General features: G+C 37.9%; 1 protein-coding gene across 3 annotated transcripts in view; it reads left to right on the top strand.

Moving 5' to 3' along the window:
- CSNK2A1 (casein kinase 2 alpha 1) overlaps window positions 1–26,269 on the top strand; it is a 52,524-nt gene that overhangs the window by 19,114 nt on the left and 7,141 nt on the right. For all 3 annotated transcript variants that reach the window (XM_057701652.1, XM_057701650.1, XM_057701653.1), the window contains 7 exons: window positions 9,736–9,941; window positions 11,938–12,049; window positions 17,966–18,067; window positions 18,583–18,633; window positions 19,890–19,949; window positions 21,440–21,523; window positions 25,397–25,507. In XM_057701652.1, coding sequence (XP_057557635.1) covers window positions 9,841–9,941; window positions 11,938–12,049; window positions 17,966–18,067; window positions 18,583–18,633; window positions 19,890–19,949; window positions 21,440–21,523; window positions 25,397–25,507 — 621 coding nt within the window. In that variant the 5' untranslated portion in view covers window positions 9,736–9,840. The remainder of the gene's footprint in view (window positions 1–9,735; window positions 9,942–11,937; window positions 12,050–17,965; window positions 18,068–18,582; window positions 18,634–19,889; window positions 19,950–21,439; window positions 21,524–25,396; window positions 25,508–26,269) is intronic.

The following is a 26,269-nucleotide window of genomic DNA, read 5'->3' as shown; positions in this document are numbered from 1 at the left end:
CTTAGTTTTCTCTTCATCCTTGTTGAATCCATGTTTGTTTAATTTTTTTTTTTTTAATTTTTTGGCCATGCCACATAGCTTGTGAGATCCTAGTTCCCTGACCAAGGATTGAACCCGCACCCTTGGCAGTGAGAGTACAGAGTCCTAACCACTGGACCGCCAGGGAACTCCCTGAATCTACTATTAAATCAGCCTGTTTCAGATACTTTTTATTTCTAAAAGTTCTATTTTGTTCTTCCACATTTTGAAATCTGCTGTTACTTTTTGAAGTATCCTGTTCCCTGCAGATATTTTGAAACTTACGTCATTTCTATAGGCATAGTCAACATAGTTGTCAAGTCTCTGTGGGCTTTTTTCTGTTGTCTATTCTTTTCTGCCAGTTCTTACTCTTGGAGTCTTCAGCGCCTAATTATGTTTGTTTACAAGCTGGATATTGTGTTTGAAAAATTATTTGTAGGATTCATTTGAAACCCACAGCAAGGTACTTTTCTCCACAGCGAGCTTGCTCATGTCAGTTATCTGTGGACATTACTGATCCAGGGGCCACCTTAAAACAAGCTTCAGAACAGATACTCCTTCTATAGGGCTATAATTCTTCCTTGGATCTTCTACTCCCTGTTCACTCCCACCCTAAGATTGTAACGCTCAAGTCTCAGCTTGTGATAAGGGCCTCCTCTTTATTCTCCCTCCCACCCTCTCTCCTTTCCTTCCTTCCTTCCTTCCATTTATTTATCATGAAGAGGGACTCCTCGCTTTGTGAGAGCCCTGGGCTTTGGTATCTGTCAGAATAAAATTCTAATTTTCAGGGATCAACAAAGACCCTTTGGGCTTCCTTGCTTGCTAACTTCTCTGAGTTCTCATTTTCTCTTCACTTTTGGCTATATGCTTATCTGTCTTATTTAAGAATGTGAGAGAGAGATGGGTGTGTGGGGGGGGTGTGTGTACGTTTAATCCATTCTCATTGGTTCTCGATAGGAGAGTTGACCTAAGTAACCTAGCCCGCCATTATTCAAAACAGGAAAGTTACTTGCGAAAATCTTGATTTCTTACTTTGAAAACTGAGAAGCAATCACACTTTTGGGGATCATCTACACACTCCAGCTACTTGTCCTTTCCAGGCATTTTGCTTTGTGACCTCTGCAGTAGAACTGATTTTTTGGAGTGGAGAAAGGAAGAGAATGAGATCTAAAGTGCAATGGTTGAAAATTAATGATTGTTTTGGGGAAGAGGGGCACATACAGTAACAGTGCAGTAGAGTACACTAGTGTTTTCCAAATTAGATTTTTTGGGGGGGGGGTGGGGGCTGTGTTGGGTCTTTGTTGGTGTGTGTGGGCTTTCTCTAGTTTTGGTGAGTGGGGGCTACTCTTCATTACAGTGCGCAGGCTTCTCATTGCAGTGGCTTCTCTTGTTGCGGAGCACGGGCTCTAGGCTCACGGGCTTCAGTAGCTGCAGCACCCCGGCTCAATAGTTGTGGCACATGGGCTCTAGGGTGCGCAGGCTCAGTAGTTATGGTGCATGGGCTTAGTTGCTCTGTGGCATGTGGGATCTTCCTGGACCAGGGATCGAACCCGTGTCCCCTGCATTGGCAGGTGGATTCTTAACCACTGCGCCACCAGGGAAGTCCCCCAGATTAGATATTAAAAAGTTGTTGATCTGATGTGCTTCTTATAGAACAGAGGTCCCCAACCCCTGGGCCGCGGACCAGTACCCGTCTGTGATCTGTTAGGAGCTGGGCCGCACAGCCAGAGGTAACTGACAGGCAAACAAGCAAAGCTTCATCTGCTGCTCCCCATTGCTCGCGTTACCGCCTGAACCCCACCCCCCAACCCTGTCTGAGGAAAAATTGTCTTCCATGAAACCAGTCCCTGGTGCCAGAAAGGTTGGGGACCGCTGTTATAGAGGATAACAAGGTGTGCCAGCTTTAGGTCATTTTGTGGTACAAAATTGTAGGTCTTTAAAATTCCTAACTTAGAGAATTGTGCTTTACAATTTCTTGTTTTGGTGTTTTTCATCTGAATACTTCCTGTGCATCCTTCAAAACATTGAGGTACTCCATAAATATTTGTTGAATGGATGATACTGGGTTGGTGGGTGACTTAAATTCCCTTCAGTTCCTTCAGAGCACCCTGACTTGATTCTTTCAAGCACTGGTCACTTGAGATTGTACTGGTCTGTTTTCTTTGTTGGAGGGCAGAATTACTTTCTCTTTATTCTCCAGGGCCTAGAGAAAGGATCCCTTCCTGGCAATCAAGCATGTTTCCTGGTACATAATAAGTATTAGATAAATACTTAATGAACATTCTGCTCTTGATTTGAAAGGAGATAATTGGAAATTAAGGGCAACTATAGACATTTGAAATAAGTAATTCAGATAGTAATAACTACTTATGCTTTTTTTGTGTTCATTTGGCCTTCTAAACAGTGCCACTTTAAAAGAGGAAAGGACAAGTTTGTATGACTAAATGTCTTTGCTTCTACAACAAGGCAAAAACATATACATAGTTTGTTCCACAAATCCTCTTACCAGTTTATGCTGCCTGATTGCTAAGAAGAGTTCGTTGTCTGCCACAGTGCTTCAAAGGTGTTTTTTCCTCATACAACTGCTTTTCCTTTAAACAGGTGGTCAAGTCATGCAGTCAGTGCAATATAAGCACGTTTCTCATTCTTTGCTATAGAACTCTTTGTCCAGTCTGGATGAATATGAGTTTTTCTTCATTCACCACAGTTGATCTAGGGATGGGTGGGGGAATTTTTTTTTTAAGATGGAGACCCTAAGAAACATTAATAAACATTAGGCTTAAAAGACATAATAAAACTGTTTAACAGCTTGAAAAATTTTTTAGAGTTCCAGAATAATCTTTTCCAGTTCTAATACTAGAAAATTGATCTATAAAAATACATTAGCACAAATGATTGATTAGACTTGTTGAGTTTTCTGATATTGGACCATTTACTAAGCCTCTAATTTTCTTTTTTTAGTTGCCAGATTGAAAAACAGAAATCACATGGAGTAGAAGAGATTAGAGGGAGAGACTGACTGAAGAGGGCAAAAGGAGTTTTTATTGAAATTAATTAGTTCTGTTACACTTATGTCAATAAACTTATTACTTTGGCAGTACATATTTTAGCCTGATGATTTAATGAAGTTTTCATTTCCTTGCATTTTATTAAAGAATAGGTGAAGCAGAGCCATGTATTAATAATTGGCTTTGGTTGCAGGTATGGTCTGACTTTAGTAGGGAAAATTTTGTTGACAGGATAATTTTTCATAGTTGATTAATTGGCTTTTTTTAGGCTAAGCATTGAACAAACAAAACTTAGCCATGTCTTCAGTCAAGTCTGAGGGCTTTTAAAATAGAAGTAGTGATCTGAAATTGTTAGCCACAAAAGTTACATCTCCTTTTATGCAATACATGGGGACAGTAAGGACTAAGCAAAGTCATTTAAAATGGAAATTAAAAGGAAAGGTAATACTCTTTCTGTAAGTTATATTTTTTTAAGGTATACTTGTATTGTGGATGGTGGATAGGAGAATTAACCTTCAGGATACTCAGGACTCAAGCACTTTTCCCAACTTTGAGATAAGCCATTGTAAAAATTGCTAAACTAAAGTTTCTTCAGTATTCTCTTAATTCTAATTGTTGTGGGAGAAAAAGACAAATCTTAACTATGGCCCTGTTATTTAGTAGAAGAAGCTATAATATGGGGAGGGGGAGGGGCGAGAGAGTGTGAAGGGAAAATTACTCAAGAACCCTTGAGTTAGTCTTTTAGTTTTCCTAGCTATGTACCAGATGACCTGAAGTGTTTAAGGGTACTACCTTTTGGAGGCAATTTCATCTTTTGAAAATAAACCAGCATTGATTTGATCGATGAATAATATTTACTGAACATCCTACAAAATGCAAAGCCTTGAGCTTGCTGTAAAGTAAAAAGATGAATTAGATAGTGGATCTTAACTTCAAGGAGCTAAGGGTCTAATAAGGAAATTAAGGTTTGAAGACAACTATATGATGTAAAAAGTGATAAGTTCGGTTTGATAGGAATGGAAAGACATGAACCTTGGAGGCCAGCCACCATGGCTTTGAATCCTAGCTCCATCTCTACTGGATATTTCTGGTAAAGCTACTGAATTTACTTAGGCTGGTTTCTTATCTGTAGATGAGGAAGAGAAATGCCTGCCATATAGGATGCTGGGGCAGAGGTGGGGGGGGGGGGGGGGTAAATATTTAAAGCTGAAAAATTCTTTTAGCTCCAGACTTGTAATACCTAATTGCCTATTCAGTACTCTTTTCAATATGTCAAAGAGCCATTTTAACCTTATGTTCAAAACCTGACTTGTGAGCTCTCTTCCAGAATGTTTTCTGTCTCCATGAATGGCATCAATAGTCTAGCCAGAAATCTAAAAGTCACTTCCACTCCTTACCCCATTATCCAGTCCACCCAGAGCTATTGATTTTATTACACCATTAATTTTGTTCATCATATTAGTTCACTTATCGCCATTTCTACCACCACAGGTCAGGCCTTCATCCTCTCTCTCACATAGGGACTACTGTTGATAGCTTTCTGTTTCCCTGAAACTATTTTCTCTGCCTGTCTCACACTCAGCCAGAGTAAATTTATTCAGAATGTACATATGGGTCACTTTTCTGCTTAAAATTCTTCGTTGAATTTCCATTATCCTTAACCTGCAGATAAAATCTTAAAAAGGCATATTTGTCTCACCCTTGTTCTGCCTTTCTCATTATATTCCCGAGACCTAGCATAATACTTTTTCATAGTAGATGTTCATATATTTAAGGGATGAACAAAGGAAGGAATGCCTGAAAGAACCAAATCTATAATTGAGAGGTTTAGGCTGTCCCTGTATTTCCTTCCTGTTAGGCTACATGCGAATATACATACACGTTTACAGCGGTACAAGTGAAATAGTATTTCTGAGTAGAATAATGTTTATCTTCTTTTTTCTTTCTTTTCACATCCCCTCTTTGCCCCATTCCATCGCCCTCCCTCATCCCTCCTTGCACCATTTTATTTATCTGAAGTTGTCGAGCTATAGTTTAAGAACATACACACCCCTCCCCATCCCACCTCCACCCCCATTTTCTTTTCCCCACATATTTAATGAAGGCCAACTATTTGGAATATTTATACAAATGACTCTCTTACTCTAAGCAGATTATTTGGTATGCATGACAGTAAAATGAAGCACCTCTTTGGGTTACTGCAAGGTAGCTAGTTGTCCTCCCAGTGGAGAATCAGAATTCACCAGTTCATAAATTAGGTCCCAGTTGATGAGGCACAAAGCTGCAAAGGTCAAACAAGTACTTGAGAATCTCAGGAGTTTTCATTAGTGAATAGTCTTGCTCTGCTCTTCTCTGAGAATGCCAAGGCCTTATGAGAGCAGAAGAAGATTGGGTGATAAGCGTGTGACTGATACATGGGCTAATAAATGGGAGTTGGGGATTATTTTCCATATAAGTCAGATGATTTCCATGGAGAAATGAGGTCTTTTTGTAATGGCATGTCCACCCATGAGTTGGCCCTCAGAAGCTGGGAGTTAACCACAGCTCTTATAATTTTTGTATTTTGAAGAATACTAAGAATGAAGATCGTAGCCTTTTAAGGGTAGGCTTCTGCTTATTAGTTTTCAATAACAAACAATGGCATAGTAATCATTTGATAATAATTTACATACGTTTGGTGTTTCTGAGCCCTTTCTGGAAGATCATCTCATTTGAGCTTCCCTTCAGTCTGCAAGTGCAGCTGGGCAGGTTTTATGAGTGATGAGTCAAAAGCTGGAAGAAGCCCAGTAGAGGTCTGTAGCCAATTAGAGTTTTGAACCAGGACTCCACTGCTTGCTTCATCACCCTGTTGCATCTAGTCCCAGTTATTAAATTTGTGCTGATTTTACAAACTTCTTAAGTTCATTGGGGAAAAGCTTTGAGATCCACAGTTAAAGGGTGTCTTATAGGTATAGAATATCAATAGAAAGAATAAAATACCTATAAAGGAATATAGAGACTGAAGAGAAAGATACTCTTTTAGAGAAGGTAAGAACTTAAAAGTTTAATATTACTAAAATTCATAAATTCCTGGGACAGTATTTCTACTGGTTCAGTGCTGTTTTCTGTACTGTTTTGGCTGTTTGCACACATACACACACCTTTACCCATCTCCCTAGTATCTTTTGCTATTGTTAGTGCAGTGATAATAGTCACCAAAAAAGCCAGCATTCCTAAAGCACAAATGACCTTGTTTCTTTGGGAAGAAGAAAAGTTATGATAATAAAAGTGTCTGCTTTCTGGTTTTTTGCTTGTTTGGGGGGGTGTGTGTGTCTGTCTGTTTATAATGAATTAATATTAGATAAAGATACAGTAGGTTATTATCACCCAGGTTGTTTTATAAAACCAAAGAAATAAATATTTGGAAATAATTTTAAAGATAGTTTCGGTCCACTTTTTAATAAGTATTTGAACGATTTTGTTGTTTTCTGGCCATTTAAATTATACACATATGGGACCCTAGAGCTGAACAGAGGCAAGTTATAGGGGGTTTTATGAATGGGAGAATTCATAAGTAGACACATGGCTCTTTTGATCTCATGTATTATGGGAGGAGTGGGAGTTTCATTGTTTGCCACACTTTAGGACCCATCCCAGTCTCTCTCGCTCTTCCTCTAAAAGCTTTAAGCCACTGAAACTGGGCATGAGGAAACATCTCTTCTGACTGACTTTTTGGTGTAGTAGCTAAGCTCCAGCTTAAATACAGCATTGGAAAGAACATGCAGATTGTTGTAAATGAGTCTCATAGAGCTCTCAGATAGGCACAGTTCTAAACACTACGCTTATTACATTAGCTCATTGAATCCTCACCACAAACCTGAGAGGTGAATACAGTTATCTCTGTTTTGTAGTCTGGTTGAATGTCATCAGCTCCTTCTAGCTGTGTGTCCTTTGACAACTTACTTAACTTTTCTATACTTCATTTTCCTCATATGTAAAGTGGGTATAATGGTAACCTTCCTTACCAGTTGCTTGTGTAGTAAGGATAACAAAATAATTCGCATAAAGCACAAAGTGAATTCTTATAGATGTTAGCTATTGTTATCTAACTAATTTATGATTACGTGGCAAGAAAAGATTACTGTCACAAGAATCAGAAGTTTGGTTTCTTGTCCTTGATCTGCTGTTAAGTAGGTATGTGATTATAGGTAAATTCTCCCTTTCTGGGCCTCAGTTTTCTTATACCCATTTTTAAAAACTTTTTACTTGCTAGTGACTTCAAATTTACAAGGGACAAATAAAAATAGTACAGATATGGTACCACAAGTGCAGACAACAAGACAAAATGGACAAATTAGAGTTCATCAAAATTTCAAAGTTTTATGCATCAAAGGACACCATCAACAGAATAAAAAGGCAACGTATAGAATGGGAGAAAGTATTTGCAAATAACATATCTGATAAGGGATTAATATCCAGAATATATAAGGACTTCCTACAACTCAACAAACCCCCCCCCCCCAATTTTTTTTTTTTAAATAGAGGACTTGAATAGTTTTTTCTCCAAAGAAGACAAATAAATGGCCAGTAAACACCTGAGAAAGTGCTCAGCATCAATAAGGGAAGTACCAGTCAAAACCAAAATGAGATACCACTTTATACCCATTAGGATGCTGCTATTAAAAAAAATGTTACATAATTGCTGGGGAGGATGTGGAGAAATTGGAACCTTTGTGCATTGCTGCTGGGAATATAAAATGATGCAGCCATGGTGGGAAAGAGTGTGGTGATTCCTCAAAAAGTTAGAGATAGAATTACCATATGACCCACAAGTCCACCCAAAAGAGTTGAAAGCAGGAACTCCAGAAGATAATTGTAAATCAGTGTTCATAGCAGTGTTATTCACAGTAGCCTAAAGGTGGAAACAACCCAAGTGTCTATTGATGAATGAATGGATAGACAAAATATGGTATATACATACAATGGAGATATTCAGCCTTAAAACAGAAGGAAATTCTGGCATATGCTACAACATGAATGAACCTTGATGACGTGGTAAATGAAGTGAGCCAAATGTAAAAGGACAAATATTCCACAATTCCACTTCTGTGAGGTACCTAGAGTAGTCAGACTCAGAGATGAAAAATAGAATGGTGATTATATAAGGAGCTGGGGAAGGAGGGAGTTGGTGTTTAATGGGTACAGAGTTTCAGTTTGAGATGGTGAAAAATTTTTAGAGATAGATGTTGTGGTGATGGTTGTACAGGAATGTGAATGTACTTAATGCCTCTGAACTGTATGCTTAAACATTGTTAGATTGGTAAATTTTGTATTATGTATATTTTACCACAATTTTTAAAAATACGTTTCAACAAAATAAAAATAGTACAAACATCTGTATCCCCATTTACCCAGATTTACCTATTGTAATATTTTACCCCATTTGTTTTACCATGTGTGTATACACCTAATATAAATCCAGTTTTGTCATTTCATTTGATAGTATTTTTTTTTTAATAGTATTTTCTCCCTTCTAGCACAGGATACAGTCTAGGGTAGGACGTTGTATTTAGTCATCATGTCTCTTTAACCTTCCTTTATCTTTTATAATATTGACATTTTTGAAGAGCACAGTATGTTACTCCCCACCCCTGACTTTTTTTAATAGAAGCCTCCTCATTTTCTGTTTGTCTTTTCCATGTAATTAGGTTGAGGTTACACAATCTTGGCCAGAAAGTGCATGGGTGATGTGTCTTCCTCAGGTTATAACATCTGGAGACTCAATATATTTTTTAAAAATGATTGGCTTTATTCAGTGATTTATGCATCGGACAGCGTCCTATCAAACAAAAGGATGTTTCCTCAGTACATTTGTAACTAAATGCAGAGTAAGGGAAATCAACAAATGCTGTAGGTGTCTCAGAGAATGGAGATAACCAGATTGGAGTGGTCAAGGAAGACATGATAACGGAGACTTAGTTTATTGATTTTGTAGAAAACACATTTCTAAAATTTCACCAGCTTTTATCAAATTCTGCATTAGTTCAGCCAATATATATTACTGTCTTCTACTAGTTTTATTAAGCTTGCTCCTATATTAAATAAATTAGGAGGAAATTACTGGTTTCTCTCTCTCTTTTTTTAATGAAATCAAGTATGTCTTTCAAATGGTGATCATTCGCCTACCGATTATTACATAAGGTTCCCCAAATAATAAAATGACATTGAACTTTGATATATGAGAACAAGTCTTTGTTCTCTTCCTGGTTTCATCAAATATTAGAGTCAGACTAAGGTTTGTGTTCTTGGGCCTTGTAGCACCCCTCCTTGAGCTGTAGAAAGCTGTTGAAAGGAAAGTACTGTTCTTGCTAATACTTTTTGTAGAATGTATAAACAGTAGGAATGCAGATGGGTTTATCCTTGGTGCCATTCTTCTCTTTCAGGCTGTCTTATAAAGAGCATCTGAACTTTAGATAAAGAGGTAACAGACTACTTTGTAGAATACGATTAGGGCCAGTATAGGTTTAAATATGTTTCTTGGAGTTTTGGTATATTAATTTTTCCCCATGTTTTAGGAAACACTGTGATTGGCACACTTGGGATATATTCATTGGTTAACAGGTAGGAGAGCCAGAGGTATATTTGAGGCCATCACTGTAGGATGATCTTTTTATTTCCCATATGCTTTTTAAACATGGTTCCTTGGCCTTTGTGTGTTTTGTTTCTGCAGTTTGAAGAAAACAGGTCTGAAGGTCTTGCCCCCAGCTGCCTCTCAACACAGTGACTGCCAGCTCTCTAAACATCAAGTCCAGCTTTGTCCGCCAACCTGTCTGACATGTCGGGACCCGTGCCAAGCAGGGCCAGAGTTTACACAGATGTTAATACACACAGACCCCGAGAGTACTGGGATTACGAGTCACATGTGGTGGAATGGGGGTAATAATTTCCATTTACTTCACTGTATCACCCAAAGGGCTGACTCTTGTGGATTTGTTGAGTAATTTACATCAGGAAACTTCCCTGACTTTGCATTTATAAACCTCAAGATTGAACCCAATTTTTGTTTTCTTCTACAGTAAAGAAACTGGGTATTGGCTTTGGCAAATTAACAGTGTTGGTGGATTTATCCTTTAAACCCATTAGTCTCTTATTCTTTTCTCTGATGTATATATTCTGTATATAAAGCTGGTTAACAGAGAGTTACCTATTAGCTTACTCAGCTAAGGGCTTTGCAGTTAGCTGAGAATTAATACTTAAGAGACTGAAAATACCAAACTCTTACATAAAGTATTTTTGAGGTCAGCTAATGTTGTCCCATGACGATACTGAAGGATAAAATTTCTCCAGAACAGTGTCCTCTTTCTGATAAGAAGCAAACTTAAACCCTTAAAACATTTGCCCTTATCATGAGGCTAGCCATATGTAACATGAAATTCAGCCCAGATTCCATCCTGAAGAGTTGCGGTCTGCCTAAACAGCTGTGTTTGCCCTCCTAATTCTCTTTGCAGTCTCATTTGGATGTTTGCGTTTCCTGTCCCAACATAGTGTGTATTTAATTGATCAGGTCATACCTTTTATGATAAAGTTATTTTGATATTCAAATGCAAAGGATAGCAATTTGAAAACTCAGTAAAGCTGCAGCTCCCATACGCTACATTTTATATTCTGTCCACATGTGATTTTCATAGTGTATAAATGGTTAAAGATAGTCTTCAGTAATTGTATAGGGTGTGTTTTAATCCTAATTGGGCCATGATTCGTAGCAGTAAGTACATTACCTTTGCACAAGAAGGCACAGTGTGCTTCAAAGATATCATCAAGAACCCTGGTATAATGCCAGTAGGTGTTATCATTATTGATAATCTAACAATTTTCCTCTTACATACTTTGCACCCTAGAATACCTGAGTTTTACTGCAGAAATTTCAACCACTCTCTTCAAATTAAGTGTTTTGCATTTAGTTCTGCTTAAATGGCACTAAACAGCCCTTTTGAGTTTTTGGCATGGGTGCTATTTGTTTGCTTGCATTCGTTTTCCTTGCCCTTCCACGGGAAAAGAACTCAAGCAGAACTAAGAGCTTCCTTACCTAGACCTGCCATGATTATTATATTGTCCATTGTCCTTAGTACCTTTGCCTTTTCTGTTCATTCACTTTCTTTTTAGCTGCTTGCTGAAATGAATGGCTGATTTTTTATATGTTGAATTTTCAGTGTCTCTAGCAGAATAGCACTTAGGCCTTATTGAAAAGACTATCATTCTTTAGAGCAAACCTCTCTAAGTTGTAAGCAGAGGCAGGGAGAAAATGTTGGCATTTCCCTTATTATTTCCCACCTCTAATGTTGCTTAGTGGTCTTGGAATATGGGTAAAAGTAGGGGAAGGGACACCTAACTATGGTTCATGATCTGTAAGTGTGGTTTGCAAACCCCATTACTTGGAGGGCAAGTTGGTGGTAAAACCTATATGTTTGAAAGCCACTTATCTGCAAAGAAGCCCATTAAAAATCGGCTGCTCCCAAAGTGTGGCTGAATTGAAATATTCTTATATTGACTTCCTGCTAGATGCCGATGCTGGGCCAGGCACTGGGGCACAGGAATATATAAAAATTATTTTCCAAGGGAAAGCCGCCTGTTGTTGGAGACAAACATATATAACAAACCCCAATACAAGCTATCCATGTGTGGTAATCAGTAGAGATGTGAGCAACTTGGGATTTGAAAGAATAACTGAAAGGCTTAAATTTTTTAATTCTAGGATTTGTAACGCACATTTTTAATTGGCCAAATTTTTTAAAATACAAAGAAGCCAATTTGGGAATTATTTGAAATACCTCTTATTTCTTTTACTCTACTGGCTATAGTTTTGTAAGTTGAGTTAGTGCTTGGTAATTTGTACTTTTTAAATCATTGTGACTTTGACTCTTTTTGTTCCCAGAAATCAAGATGACTACCAGCTTGTTAGAAAATTAGGCCGGGGTAAATACAGTGAAGTATTTGAAGCCATCAACATCACAAATAATGAAAAAGTTGTTGTTAAAATTCTCAAGGTAAGTGCAAGAAGAGAGAGACTATAACTTCAGAGGTTTATGGAGTTTTGGATTTTTTTTAAAGTAGCATTTGAAAGGGTTTCTGAAGTGCTTAACACTTATTTTATTGATCCTTTGAAGTTGATAGAAGAGATTATCTTCATCTGACAGATCAGGAAACTGAAGCAAGAGAAGTTTTTGCCTCAGATTGTACAGCTAGATTGTGGCAGAGGGAGGGAGTAAAGATTCAGTCTTCTCTCTCCTAGGGCTTGCCTGACACTGATTTCCTATTGTATTTTTAGTTCTATTCCATGCTTTTGCTTTCAATAAGTTGTTAGCTCTACTGTGTGAGGATGAAGAGTCACAAATGCAGGCTTTTAGAGGACAGATAATGACATTAACACAGTTAGTCTGATTTAAGTGCCCATGATTAGAAAATGTGAGTGATGGATACTAAGGCATGTGCTCCAGCTCCAGCTGATAATTGCCCAGCAATAGTGCAGGTCTAGTGTTGCTTGGTACTATTTTGCAAAAAAGAAGGTAGACATTTATATTTGTATACTAATTCTCCTGGTTTTTAAATGTTGGCTCGAGTTTCTTTTAAAACGCCGCAGGCCAGATTTGGCCAATGGGCTACTGGTATGCAAATTGTGATTTAGTTACAACTGTGCTGTGCACTGTCACATACCAGGAGCTTAGCATATAGTTCCTTACCACAGGAACTTTTCCATATGTAACATGAGAAGCAGAGAGACCCAGACTTTCTCAATTTATAGCACCCATATTGCCTCAAAAATTTTCATGGTACCCCTAAGCCAAAAGAAACACAGTTTTGTTTATTAAGTATGAGGTGAGTCAAAAATTATCTGCACTCTGGCTGTAGGATTTATTTTAATTAACTTTTAGAAAAGACAAGCACATCATTTTTCAACATAATCTCCTTGCTTTTCTGTTTTTTTTTAATTTATTTGTTTAGTTTTATTTATTGGCTGTGTTGGGTCTTCGTTACTGCGTGAGGGCCTTCTCTAGTTGCAGTGAGCAGGGACTGCTCTTCACTGTGATGCACAGGCTTCTCAGTGCGATGGCTTCTCTTGTTGTAGAGCACGGGCTCTAGGTGCTCAGGCTTCAGTAGTTGTGGCATGTGTGCTCAGTAGTTGCGGCTCACAGGCTCTAGAGCTAAGGCTCAGTAGTTGTGGCACACGGGTTTAGTTGCTCCGCAGCACGTGGGGTCTTCCCGGACCAGGGCTCGAATCCATGTCCCCTGTGTTGGTAGGCAGATTCTTAACCACTGTGCCACCAGGGAAGCCCTTCTACTTGCTTTTCAATACACTTTGTCCATCTGTCAACAAGCTTTTGTATTCCCTCATTAAAAAATGTTTTAGGCTGAGCGGCAAGCCTCAAATGCACCGCCGTCTTCACTTCTTCACCAAAAGTGAATCTTCGTCCTTGTAGGGCTGCTTTCAGGGGACCACACAGGTGAAAGTCCGATGGAGCAAGATCAGGACTATAGGGAGGGTTCTTTAAAAACCTCAAAACGAAGTTTTCGCAGTGTCGACAGTGTGGGCAGAAGTGTGTGGACGTGCACACCCTCAGACCACAAAAAACAAATCACTGAACACTGCTCTTCTTTCGTGTAGATCACAAGTGGGGCATTCATTTTCGCTTAGACCATAGTTGCAAATAAACTGATTCACACATGCACAGCAGTGACTTGGGGAGACAGTAGCCTTAAACGGAAAGCACTGATAAGACAGTGATGCCAATAGAAGTTTTAATATAACCGGAGTGCAGATAATTTTTAATTCACCTTTGTAGTTAAGTCCAAATAATTAAAAAGAAGTATTTGTGTTTCAACTTGATAGCCATTTAAAAAATTATACACGAAAGTTGAAAGAGAAAAGTAATTTTATTCTTATATAACCATAATTAATTACTATTGGGATATGTATACCTATTAGTCACTGCAGACTTCTCAAATGTTGGAATCAGATTGGACACCAGCAGCCTCGTTTCCTATTTCACATTGAATTTTGCACAATACTTGCTTTTGTTACAGCAACTGCTGAAAACCCAGCTTCACAAAAATATACCAACAAAGGGCATGTAGTACAATCTAATATTAAAACTGTGAGCTACCTCAAGATGGTAGTATACTCTGTGAGTGGCAGACAGCAAGTATTCATTGTTGTTACCCTCAAAAATTAAAAATCCTGTAGAGCACCTGTGAATTTGCTAGAGTGTTTTGGCATACCTTTCGGGAACCAGAGTTTAAGTATTTATATCTTATCGTGTGTAGAAAGAGAACTAGGCTGGAAATTAGGACATTTGGATTCTAATCCAAACTCTAAAAATAATTAGTTATGGTACTCTTTTAACTATTTAAGACATGTTGGTTCATCTGTGAAAATGAGGTAATCTTGCTTTACCTATCTTTCTCAGAGTTATTAGGATCAAATATAAAATTGTATATACATATATACCTTGGAGACTGAAGTTCTGTGTAATTGTAAGGTGATATTCCTATGGGAGAGTATATGATAGACTGAGCTGATATATTATTTAGAGTCATATGAAAGGCACAAATAGTCTTAAAGTTTACAAGAGAGTGGTGGTGGTTAGGCAAAGCTCCGTGGAACTGTTTTCAGGCCCTGAGTGGGAGAGGGATTTGGATTGGTGTGCATGGGAGTGTGGAAGGGAAGCATAATCTAGAATGCACAAGAAAAGAGGAAGAAATAAGTGAGAGAAATGTTTCATATGGAAGCTGTCCTGTGACCATACGTGGGAAGTAAACTTGGAGAAAAGGGAGATTAAATTAGTGATGGCCTGGAAAAGAGAATCTCTGCATTTCTTTCCAGCCTTAAAAAATATGAATTTTATCTCTTCTAGGTTGTTGGGAACCATTGATGGTCTTGAGTGATGGGTGGTTTGAAAGGTTTTTTTTTAGCGAAGTCTTTTCCTAACAGTACTGTATATGTTACTGTAACTATGTAGCTAAATGGTATAATTATAGATTAAGTTCATTCATAACTATATTTAAATTTTTAATCTCCCTCCATTTATTAAGACAAAATTTTCATTGATGACTTTAAATTAGGGTTTAAGTGACCTGCCTGGTCTATCACAAACTAGCTTTTGTAATTTTATAGATTTTAAGGATTCCGTAGAATAAAAGTTTTGTAAACCAGTAGCTTTTTTGCCATCAAGCAGCAGTTGGGATATAGTGATTTAGTAGAAAACAGGAGAGAGATTGATAGATTCGTTCCTGGAGAGTAAAAACATCTCCTAGATACTCTAGCAGATTAGAGATATCTGATAGTTGAAGCAAAAAAAAAAAAAAACTTATGATCAGCTTGTGTCCCAGACAGAGTACTGAGTTCTCACAGAAGCAAGCCTGAGGCTATGGATTGAATTAAATGTGGAATTCACTATTAGTAAAACAGCTTCCGTTTATTTATTTATTTTTAATTTTTTTGGGTGTGCCTCACAGCTTGTGGGATCTTAGTTTCCTGACCAGGGATCAAACCTGGGCCCTCAGCAGTGAAAACTCAGAGTGCTAACCACTGGACTGCCAGGGAATTCCCAGCCTCCATTTATTGACTGTCTGCTTTGCATTGGGCCCTTTTATAGCTGTAGTACATCACAACTCTGTAAGGCAAGTGTAAAGTTCAGAAGCACTTAAGTGCTGTTCCCAAAGCTACACAGCTACAAAGCCAGGTTTTGAGGACAGTCTATTTCCAAAACATGCTTGTTTTCTGCTCTACCATGTGCTTAGGACTCAAGGTTAAAGAGTCTACTGTATTGTTTGGTAGTTCCTAGATCTGGATCATCAGCCTGGGAAGTGTCTAAAAATAGATCTCCAGCTCCGTTTTCAAGATTCTGATTCAGTAGGTCTATATAGTTTGTATATTAAAAAATCCAGGTTGATCTCAAAGTTTAGTAACCAGTAGTCTTGTTAATGAAGAGATGATATATACTTAAAACAATTTCTAAGAAACATATGGAGTGTGTCAGTAGTCTGAGGTGACCAACACCAGTAGGAAAGACTTGCATGGTCCAGTGTGGCAAACACAGGTCACATGTGGCTATTGAGCGTTTGAAATGTGTATGGTCCAAATTGAGATATGCTGTAAGGATAAAATACAGCAGATTTAAAAGGCTTTGTACCCCAAAAAAAGAATATAAAATTGCCCATTAGTAAGTTTTTATATTGATGCACATGTTGATAAGATTTTGGATATATTTTTGTTAACTAAAATGTATTATTAAAATCAATTTCATCTGTTTCTTTATACTTTTTAAACGTGGGTACTAGAACATTTAAAATACACGTGGGGGAAGCAACCTAAATGCCCATCAACAGATGAATGGATAAAGAAGTTGCGGCACATACATACAATGGAATGTTACTCAGCCATAAAAAGGAATGAAATTGAGTTATTTGTAATGAGGTGGATAGCCCTAGAGACTGTCATACAGATCGAAGTAAGGCAGAAAGAGAAAAACAAATACTGTATGCTCACTCACATATATGGAATCTTAAAAAATGGTACTGATGAACCCAGTGATAGGGCAAGAATAAAGATGCAGATGTAGAGAACGGACTTGAGGACACGGGGTTGGGAGGGGGCAAAGGGGAAGGTGGGACAAAGTGAGAGAGTAGCATTGACATATATACACTACCAAATGTAAAATAGATAACTAGTGGGAAGTTGCTGCATAACATAGGGAGATAAACTCAATGATGGGTGTTGACTTAGAGGGCCAGGACAGGGAGGGTGGGAGGGAGTCGTGGGAGGGAGGGGATATGGGGATATATGTATAAATACAGCTGATTCACTTTGGTGTACCTCAAAAGCTGGTACAAGAGTGTAAAGCAATTATATTCTAATAAAGAGCTTAAAGAAAAAATAAATAAATTAAAAAAAATAAAATAAAATACACATGAGGAATTCCCTGGCAGTCCATCCAGTGGTTAGGAATCAGCACTTTCACTGCTGTGGCCTGGGTTCAATCCCTGGTGTGGGAACTAAGCCCGCAAGCCATGAGGCATGGCCATGAAAATTAAAAAATAAAAAATAAAATATACATGTGGCTCGTATTATATTTCTTTTGGACCAGCACTGTTTTAGACTGTTTAGAAAGAAGGCTTTGTAGAGGAGATGCATTTGGACCAAAGCCCTTCTCAGAAAAATGAAAGTAATTTCTGTACCAGAGCAGATGTGGAAATGATGGGTGAAGACAAAGGAATATGGAAGATATATTGATTAGAAGGCTAGACAGATATTATGTGTTGTGTCTCAGCCATATTCTAAGGTCTTTTCAGATATCTCATTTGATTCTTGCAATAATATTATGATATAATTACTCTTGATCATTTTACCTGTGATGAAAGATATATAACTTTTCCATAGGCACAAAGCTCGCAGGTAATTAAAGTAGGATTCACATTAGGCAGTCTGAGTCCCAGGCCCATATTTAACCCAGAAGGTTATACTGCACAAAGATGATGTGGCTATCTTTGCTGTTGGTCCCAATTTCTTCACCTCTGTAGGTTGTTTATAAGACTTAGAGGAAGGAATGGAAAGAGCCCCATCTTTCATCTAGTTAATAAAAAGATTTTTCTAGATATACCTTGTATTACCATTTACATTCCTAGTTTTTATAGTTTTTAAAAGTTAACACTTTTGGATTGATGATTGGGATTAAATGATAATTTTGCAGAGTTCTGGTCTTTGGAGCGAAAATCTTTTGCTTTCAATTCAATATTTGCTAAGTGCCTGTATAGTACCTGGCACAGGGCTAGGAGAAGGGGATTCAGAGATGAGTCTGATACATTTCCTTCCTTCAAGGAGCTCATAAGTAAGCCATTTATATATTACATTACCTGTTGAAATATCCTGAAATAATTATTTTAATGATGTACTTTTACCCGTTCAGCCAGTAAAGAAGAAGAAAATCAAGCGTGAAATAAAGATTTTGGAAAATTTGCGAGGTGGTCCCAACATCATCACCCTGGCAGACATTGTAAAAGACCCTGTGGTGAGTATAGTAGGCACTAGTAAGGCCCACCAGGGCTGAGGTAGTGTTTTGACCCTGAGCACAGCTGGCCTCTGTTTGTTCCCTCCTCGACCATTAAGTCCTGCATTAAAAGTGCTTAATCAGTTATACCACTTAACTAGCTTGGGTCTTTCTTTCAAAGAGACCTCCACCCACAGACTATTTCTTATTCTTCTAGGCTAAGAGACTGATAGCACTGGAAACTGAAATGTGTTAATCCATTTTGCAAACTCAGGTCCGATGCGGATGGGCGATGGGCGCATTGTCGGGCTGCCTAGGGCCTGGTGAGACTTCAGCTCCATGTCTTCTGTTTGAAATCCATCCCCAAAATGACCTAAGTGTGGTGATGATCAGAGTGGGGAGGGCTTGTAGCATTAGAGGGTTTCCAACTACTGAGGCGAGGACTGCCAAATTCACCACGTAGTGTCCACAAACATTGTGCCCACTAAAACTGCCAGGACTATTACTAATGTGTGTTTTCTTTTTCTTTCCCCTAGTCACGAACTCCTGCCTTGGTTTTTGAACACGTAAACAACACAGACTTCAAGGTATGATGTATAACCAACCATTTCAAGCTGCTGGGTTTTTAGACCACATAGAAAGTCTTTTAGGGATGTTACTGTTAGAAGAGCTTTCTTCTAACTTGCTTAAAAAAGAGCTTTTCTTCCTTACAGTCCTAAATTTAAAGATAAACATACTCTTGTACAAACAGTGCCCACTTTCCCCATTTGGTATTTTGCACTTTTGTTTCATGCTCTTTTTAGTGACCGATACATTTATTTCTCACCATTTGACAGTTTCCAGTGATGTCAAACTTGAAAGCAACAGCTCATGTTCAGTTGGTATCTGGCCTTAGGGCATTTCGGCTTAAAATGACAAAGTTGGAGAAGGAACATGTTGTGTATATAAAAGCAAGGACTGCTTGCTTATACCTTAGGATTCCTCAGAAACTTTGGGTTCTAGATCTTAAAAAGAGATGGGTGGGGAAGGGTGATGTAAATTCTGCTAAAACACAAACCTCTGCAACAGATATCTCTGACTTCTAGCCAATTTCAAACAATTCTCAGTTCCAGTACAACAGAAGAATGTGGGCACTCTCTTGGGTTATAAGTTGTAAAGGTATTTGACTTGCCTTTGCACCAGTCCAGTGTGAAGAATGCTAGGTATCAATAAATGGGTGAGTTCTTTTGCTGAGAGGAGAAAAAAGGAAGAAGAATTGTTTTAGAATCAAAATGATAACTTCAAGGAAACTGTTGTCAGAGGTCATGATTGACCATTTAATGATATATACTTTTTTTTTTTTTAAAGTCTGAAACTCTTTGGAAACTGGAAAAGATACATGACGTGTTCAGAGTTTACTTTCAAATTGGGATAGGAATAGTTCTGTTCAGTTGGTTCGATAGTGCCTATAACTGTGTAGGCCAAAGGTGGTTTAATTCCCTACTAAGGAGGTTATGTATTTGTCCATGTGTGTTTTATGAGAAGATCTGGAGGTAAATGAAAAACAAATTAAATTACAAACATATGTCAGTGAATGTTGTGTATATAAATTGGTATGTTCCCAAAAGTAGATTATAGCTTTAGCAATATGAGCTTAAGTAATTCTTCACATTTATATGGAGAATTAAAGACCCAAAGTATCTCTTTAATGTTATGTTGGAGAAGTAGAGACTGGTGAACAGACAGATCTTAGAACAGTGGTAAATGAGCCAAGTTGTAATTTGAATTACTACAAATGAGGATGAGAAATTGCCTTCCTTTCAGTACTGTTTCTTGGCTCAAATGTTGTATTTATCTTTAACAGCAATTGTACCAGACGTTAACAGACTATGATATTCGATTTTACATGTATGAGATTCTGAAGGTAAGGGAACCTTGAATACTAAATATCTTTAGATTGAGCTCCCCTTTGTTAAATAATCCAAATGAGTGTAGAAAAGCCAGTGGGTTAACTTTGTAAAATATTATGGGGTGGGGGGTGGGGGGCCTGTTTATATAAATTTTTAATAAATTAGTAGCATCAGAACTTTTATGCTGATGTAAAGGTTATGGAATAGGGTCCAGTAGGAATATAATTTATAATGCTTTGGGAAGGGTATTAAGAAGAGAGGTGGGACTCCTTAACAAATATTTGTAATCTCTGTCTTGCTCTCATGAAAGTTAGTTATATTGTCAAAACTTGTAAAAACATAATTCCTGGTGTACTGGCTTCTGAGATACTTTATTTCACTTAAAATTGAACAAGTAAAACAGTAAACTTTAACGCAGCCCTCAAAGAGCCGTTGTTCTAAGGATTATGTAAATCTCTGTGTAGAGATTGCTGATTTAGAATGAACTTTGATTTCTATAATGGGATCACTAAATATATTGCTTCCAGTAGTCACAACATCAGCTTTATAGATAAGAAGATTGCTGAGTTGGCTAGTGTCTTACTAAATGAGGGTTTACATAAAGCCTGCATTTGAACCTTAGAAGGACCCTAAAGAGACTATGCCAGCAGAAATATTTGATCTTTCCATTGGCTCATGCAATCTTGTGGCAAGCAGAACTTCACAAACTTAAGGATATGCTTGCCTAACCCTGGGAACTATAGGAATCCAAGTTGCCCTTCAGAAAGGACAAGACCTTGGCCAATGACATCAGCTGGCTTGAAGGCATGAATTAGCAAGCCCCAGAGGTCATGCCACTCACTAGTTTGAGATTGGACATGGTTTTCAAATTGGATTTGATGTCATAAATCAGGAGTTGGCAAACTTCTTTACAAGGACAAGCGGTAAACTTTTTGGCTTTATGGGCCACAGAGTCTTTGTCACACCACTCAGCTCTGCTGTTGTAGCATGAAAGCAGCCACAGGCAACATGCAAACAAATAGATGTGGCTGTGTTCCAATAAAACATTCACAAAAACAAGCAGCAGGTTGTATTTGGCTCATGGGCTGTGGTTTGCTGACCTGTATTGCAGACTCTTAGCTGCTAAAGAATTACTGTTCTTTGAATAAGAGTTTTGTAGTACAGATGAGTTTTCTTCTTTTGAGGGGCTCAAGTTTGTGAAAATAATCCAGACTCTGGGTAAAGGGGAGAAATTGGAAGTGATCCAGTTGGTGTACACTTTGGGTCTTTTTAACAAAAGGGACGTTGAAACAGCTGTGCAAGAACAGGATTTGAAGTCTAGAGGCCATGCGTGGGTTCGCACAAGTCTCTGAAAAATACATGAGGAAGTGATTATCCTAACCCTGACTCTCAGGTGTGTTGTGAGTCTAGAAGGAAAACCATGGAGGAAAAAGTAAGGGACTTCAACTAAGAAATCACTCTTATACAAGCTAACACTTTCTTTTCTTACCTGTTCCTCCCACAGGCCCTGGATTATTGTCACAGCATGGGGATTATGCACAGAGATGTAAAGCCCCATAATGTCATGATTGATCATGAGCACAGAAAGGTAAAGTAGTAATAGACGGACAAGTCTTATTTATCAACGTGATAGAGTTAACAGCCCATCTTCAACATTTTATTCCTAGCATCTGTCATAGTCCATGGTGCCTATTAGGCACTTAAAAAATATTTGATGAATGAATGAATGAATGAATGAATGAACAAGTCAGTGTTGAATCTAAATTTGACACATATGAACTTGCCTATGAAACAGACTCACAGACATAGAGAACAAACTGTGGATGCCAAGGGGGAGGGATAGACTGGGAGTTTATAGAATGGATAAACAACAAGGTCCTACTCTGTATAGCACAGGGAACTATATTCAATATCCTGTGATAAACCGTAGTGGAAAAGAATTTGAAAGAGTGTGTGTGTGTGTCTGAATCACTTTTCTGTACAGCAGAAATTTACACAACATTGTCAGTCAACAAGAATAAAATAAAATTTTTTTTTTAAAAATCACGATTAAAACATTATTCATTCATATTCCTATCAAAAAGAAAACAGATTAGTATAGTGGGTAAAAACACTAGTTTTGGCAGGCAACCTGGTTTCTAGTCTCATTTATTGAAAAACTACTCTCTTGGGAAACGTCTTTCTCCTCATCTGCCTCTTTTTTTCTTACCTGTACAGTGTGTATACAAGTAATGATTGTCTTGCATGCCACTAGGTTATTGTGAGAATTGTGTATAGTTGTGAAATGGATGAAATATTCAGAAAATGCTGCTGCTTATTAGCAAGTGTCATGAGGCCTCTGAGTTCTACAAGTACTTTTGATGAAAGCTACAATATAACGTTTCTGTTTTTTAAGGTGACCCAAGCCCCTCTTTTGTATGCAGTGATGGCTGTCTGTTGCAGGCTTTGGGGATATAGGTGATTTGTTCATTCAGTTAATATTCTTTTAAGCACACACTATGTAATAGGTATTGTTCTGGAGGCTGGGGATATATGTGTGAGCAAAAATAGACAAAAAATTCTTTTTTTGTTTGTTTTTTGTTTTTTTTTTTTTTTCTTTAAGAACATTTATTGAGATACAGTTGACATACAATAAACTGCATATATTTAAGTGAACAACTTGGTATTTTTTTTCTTATTAGTGATGTATATATGGCAATCCCAGTCTCCCAATTCATCCCCCCCACCCCACTTTCCCCACTTGGTGTCCATATGTTTGTTCTCTACATCTGAGTCTCTATTTCTGCCTTGCAAACCAATTGATTTAGACAAAAAATTCTTGTCCATAGGAGCTTGCATTTGGGGGAGACTGGTGGGATAGAAAGTTAAAAGTGATGTGGAGGAAAAATAAAACAGAAATGGGAGTGGCAGGGGATGTTGCAGTTATAAACAAGGTGGCAAGGAGAAGGTTTCATTAGGAAGGTGACGTTTTGGAGAACATTTGACGGGAATCAGCCATGCAGTCTCTGGAAGAGGATATAGCAGATGCAAACCCCTGAGACAAGAATGTGCCTGGCATGTTGGAATAGCACAAGGCTAGAGCTGGGACAGAATGAACATGGGGAAGAGGGGAAGGAAATGAGATCAGAGAGAGAAATAGAACCACATCAACCCTGAAGATCACCTTTTCTCTGAAGACACAGAGGTTTTGCAGGGTTTGAGCAGAAGGTTGGTAAGTTCTCACTTGCGTATTTAAAAGTTCACTACACATCTATTAGAACAGCTAATATAAAAAATAGTGACAGTTCCAAATACAGACAAGGATGCAGGGTAACTCAATCTCTTATATGTTGCTGGTGGGAATGTCAAGCGGCACACTCATTTTGGAAAATGTCAAACTATTGTTTTATAATTCGTCAGTTTCTTTAAAAGCTAAACATAGGCTTACCAAAGAGTCCAGCAGTGACATTTATCCCAGAGAAACAAAGACTTAGGTCCACACAAAAACCTTCAGTGTGTAAATGATTCATCAAACTCTGGTGTATCTATACCATGTAGTATTATTGCTGATTAGTAAGAACTGTTGATAATGCAACAACTTGGATGGGTCTCATGCTGAGTGGAAAAAAGCAATCTCAAAAGTTAAACTGATGGTTCCATTTCTATAGTATTCTCAAAATGATAGAATTAGAGAACAGAGGGGCTGCAGGGGTTAAAGTGAGAGGAAGGGATAGCACAAAGGACATCTATGGTGATATGCATGTAAAACTGATAAAGATCTCTGAATTGTGTCAGTTTCCTGGTTTTGATATTGTACTGTAGTTATATAAGATGCTACCATCAGGGGAACTGGGTGAAGGGTACACAGAACATCTCCAACTTCCTATGAATTTATAGTCATTTTTAAATAAGAATACTTTTTAAAAGGATCAGTTCTTCTGTGGAGAACTGAGAGTAAAAGTGAAAGGTAGACTAGTTAAGAAAAGCAGCTATTGCAGTAAATCAGAGATTGGTTATGGTATGGACCAAGGCAGTGGCCATTGATGTGATGATATGGTCAGAATATGGTAGAGCCAACAGGATTTGTTGGCAGATTAGATGTGGGGTAGAAGGGAGACGAGAATCCAGGGTGAAGTTTTTGACCTGAATGATAGGATAAATGGAATTACCTGTAAGGTAACAGAGGAGGAGGCATCTGTGGGAGAAACAGATTTTGCAGGGTTTAATCGGAGGTTTAGTTTTGAGATGTCTGTTAGGTGATCACAGAGAGATGGCTGGTGAGAGATGTGAGCTAAATTAAATAGGTGGGAAAAGCAGAAATGCTGTGTGTGAAGCCACAAGACCAGAAATAGTCATCTGGAAATACTTAGTGATAAGACCGGAAGCTCAGGGACAGCTCTGGAGCACTGGTATTAAGAAGTCGAAGAGAAAGATTATTTAAAAAGTTCTACTTTCTTTCATACCTTTTGTTATATTTCCCTTTGTTTACTAAAAGAAGACACTGAACCTAATTAACGGTGAACTTTTGGAGACAATGCTGGAGCAGTCAGGCATTGCTTAGACCCTACTGCTCACACTTCAGATCATGGTCGTGCTTTGCAGGAAGAGCAAATAACGGTGCCACTTTTTTTTTTTTTTTTTTTTTTTTTTAATTGGAGTATAGTTGCTAAGGTTGTCTCTTGTCCTTGCTACTTCTACTTCCACTTTCAGGATACATTTTGGTAAGAGCTGTTTTGTGTGGCTTTTGTCTTACTTCATTCACTCAGCAAATGTTCTTATATTTCTCCTGTGTACTGGGCATTACGTTGAATTCTAAAAATTAGCAAAGGTGAATAAACAGTCCCTACCACCAAGGATCTTACAGTCCATATTTTTTAAAAAGATAGAAAACAAATATTTAGCAACAAGTTGTAGGTTCTGTTAAAAGAAATTTATCTGAGGTTGTTGGGGGGAGGTGGGGCAGATCAAAGACAATGGTGGCTTCTATTTGCATAATTAGAAAAGACTTAATTAAAGGAGCTAACTTAACTCAAAAGATGAGGTGTTCACCACAGTAGGAGTCTAGATTGGATAGTGGAGACATTGTAGTCAAATGAGCAGTTTAAGAAATTTGCAGAAGCACAGAATGAGATTTTATTTTTCAAGAACTATAAGTCTCACTAGAGCAAGGCAGTTAGATATTGGAGAGAACCCTGTATCTCGAGCTAAGAAATTTGATTTTCATCCTAAATGCAATAGGTGGTCACTGAAGAGGTTTCAATAGAGAGTAACATGGCTGTTATTTTTAAAAGAAAGAGTAGGGAGTTCCCTAGTGGTCCAGTGGTTAGGACTCTGCCCTCTCACTGCCGAGTTCCCAGGTCAGGGAACTAAAATCTCACAAACCGCACAACCAAAAAAAAAAAAAAAGTACTCTAATGGCATTGTGGGGGGTAACTTGAAAGATAAAACCACTCATTATTTATTACCTTTTTTTTTCTTTTAGCTACGGCTAATAGACTGGGGTTTGGCTGAGTTTTACCATCCTGGCCAAGAATATAATGTCCGAGTTGCTTCCCGATATTTCAAAGGTCCTGAGCTACTTGTAGACTATCAGGTGAGAAGAGAAGGGCAGATAAAATGTTGGTCCTTTGTTTATTTTGCACATAATTTGTGAAAAATGTCATTTTGAACTTTTAAGTAGGCCATTTGCACACATCCATGGCTATCACTTTTATAAAATGGAAGTAAAATATGAATCACTTCAGTTCATCTTCCACAATTTATGTTTGTATCGTCATAATGTCAGTAGACTATGAATAGATCTGCATTTGATCCTAACTGAAGAGAAAGACACAGAGCTACCTTGAGAATTGTAAGCTAGATTTAACCAACCTTAAAAGTAAACTAAAAAAGTTCTCTTCTTAAATTGTATTCTAGATATAAGGACCTCCCCTCTACCAAAAAAAGAAAAAAAAGGACTCTTCTCACAGAAACAAAATCCTTGGGAGTACCTTTCCTGCCCCAGTCCTCCCAGGTGTTATTATCAGATACCTTAAAAAGTTCAGACTCTGTCCTAGAAATTCTTTTTTGGGGTCTTGAGGATATAACCCTGAGTTCAAAAAACATTTTATACATAAGAATATTCTTTACAACATTATTTATAATGGTGAAAAACAAAACACTATCCTATTATAGGGAAAGTTAAAGATTAAATTCTGAAACATTCATGCAATAAAATGACATTAAAAGGTGTGTCAGTTGGCTAATAGGCTAACAGTTGGGGTGTTCTTTATGTAAGTAAAGAAAGTAATTCAAAATAGTATGTACAGATTTTAAATGAGAGGGTGAGGGAGCATGGGTGGGAATGCATAGAAGA

Source organism: Hippopotamus amphibius, chromosome 12 (assembly GCF_030028045.1).
Source record: "Hippopotamus amphibius kiboko isolate mHipAmp2 chromosome 12, mHipAmp2.hap2, whole genome shotgun sequence".
NCBI classification, from domain to species: domain Eukaryota; kingdom Metazoa; phylum Chordata; class Mammalia; order Artiodactyla; family Hippopotamidae; genus Hippopotamus; species Hippopotamus amphibius.
This window is presented reverse-complemented; position numbering and strand designations above follow the sequence as displayed.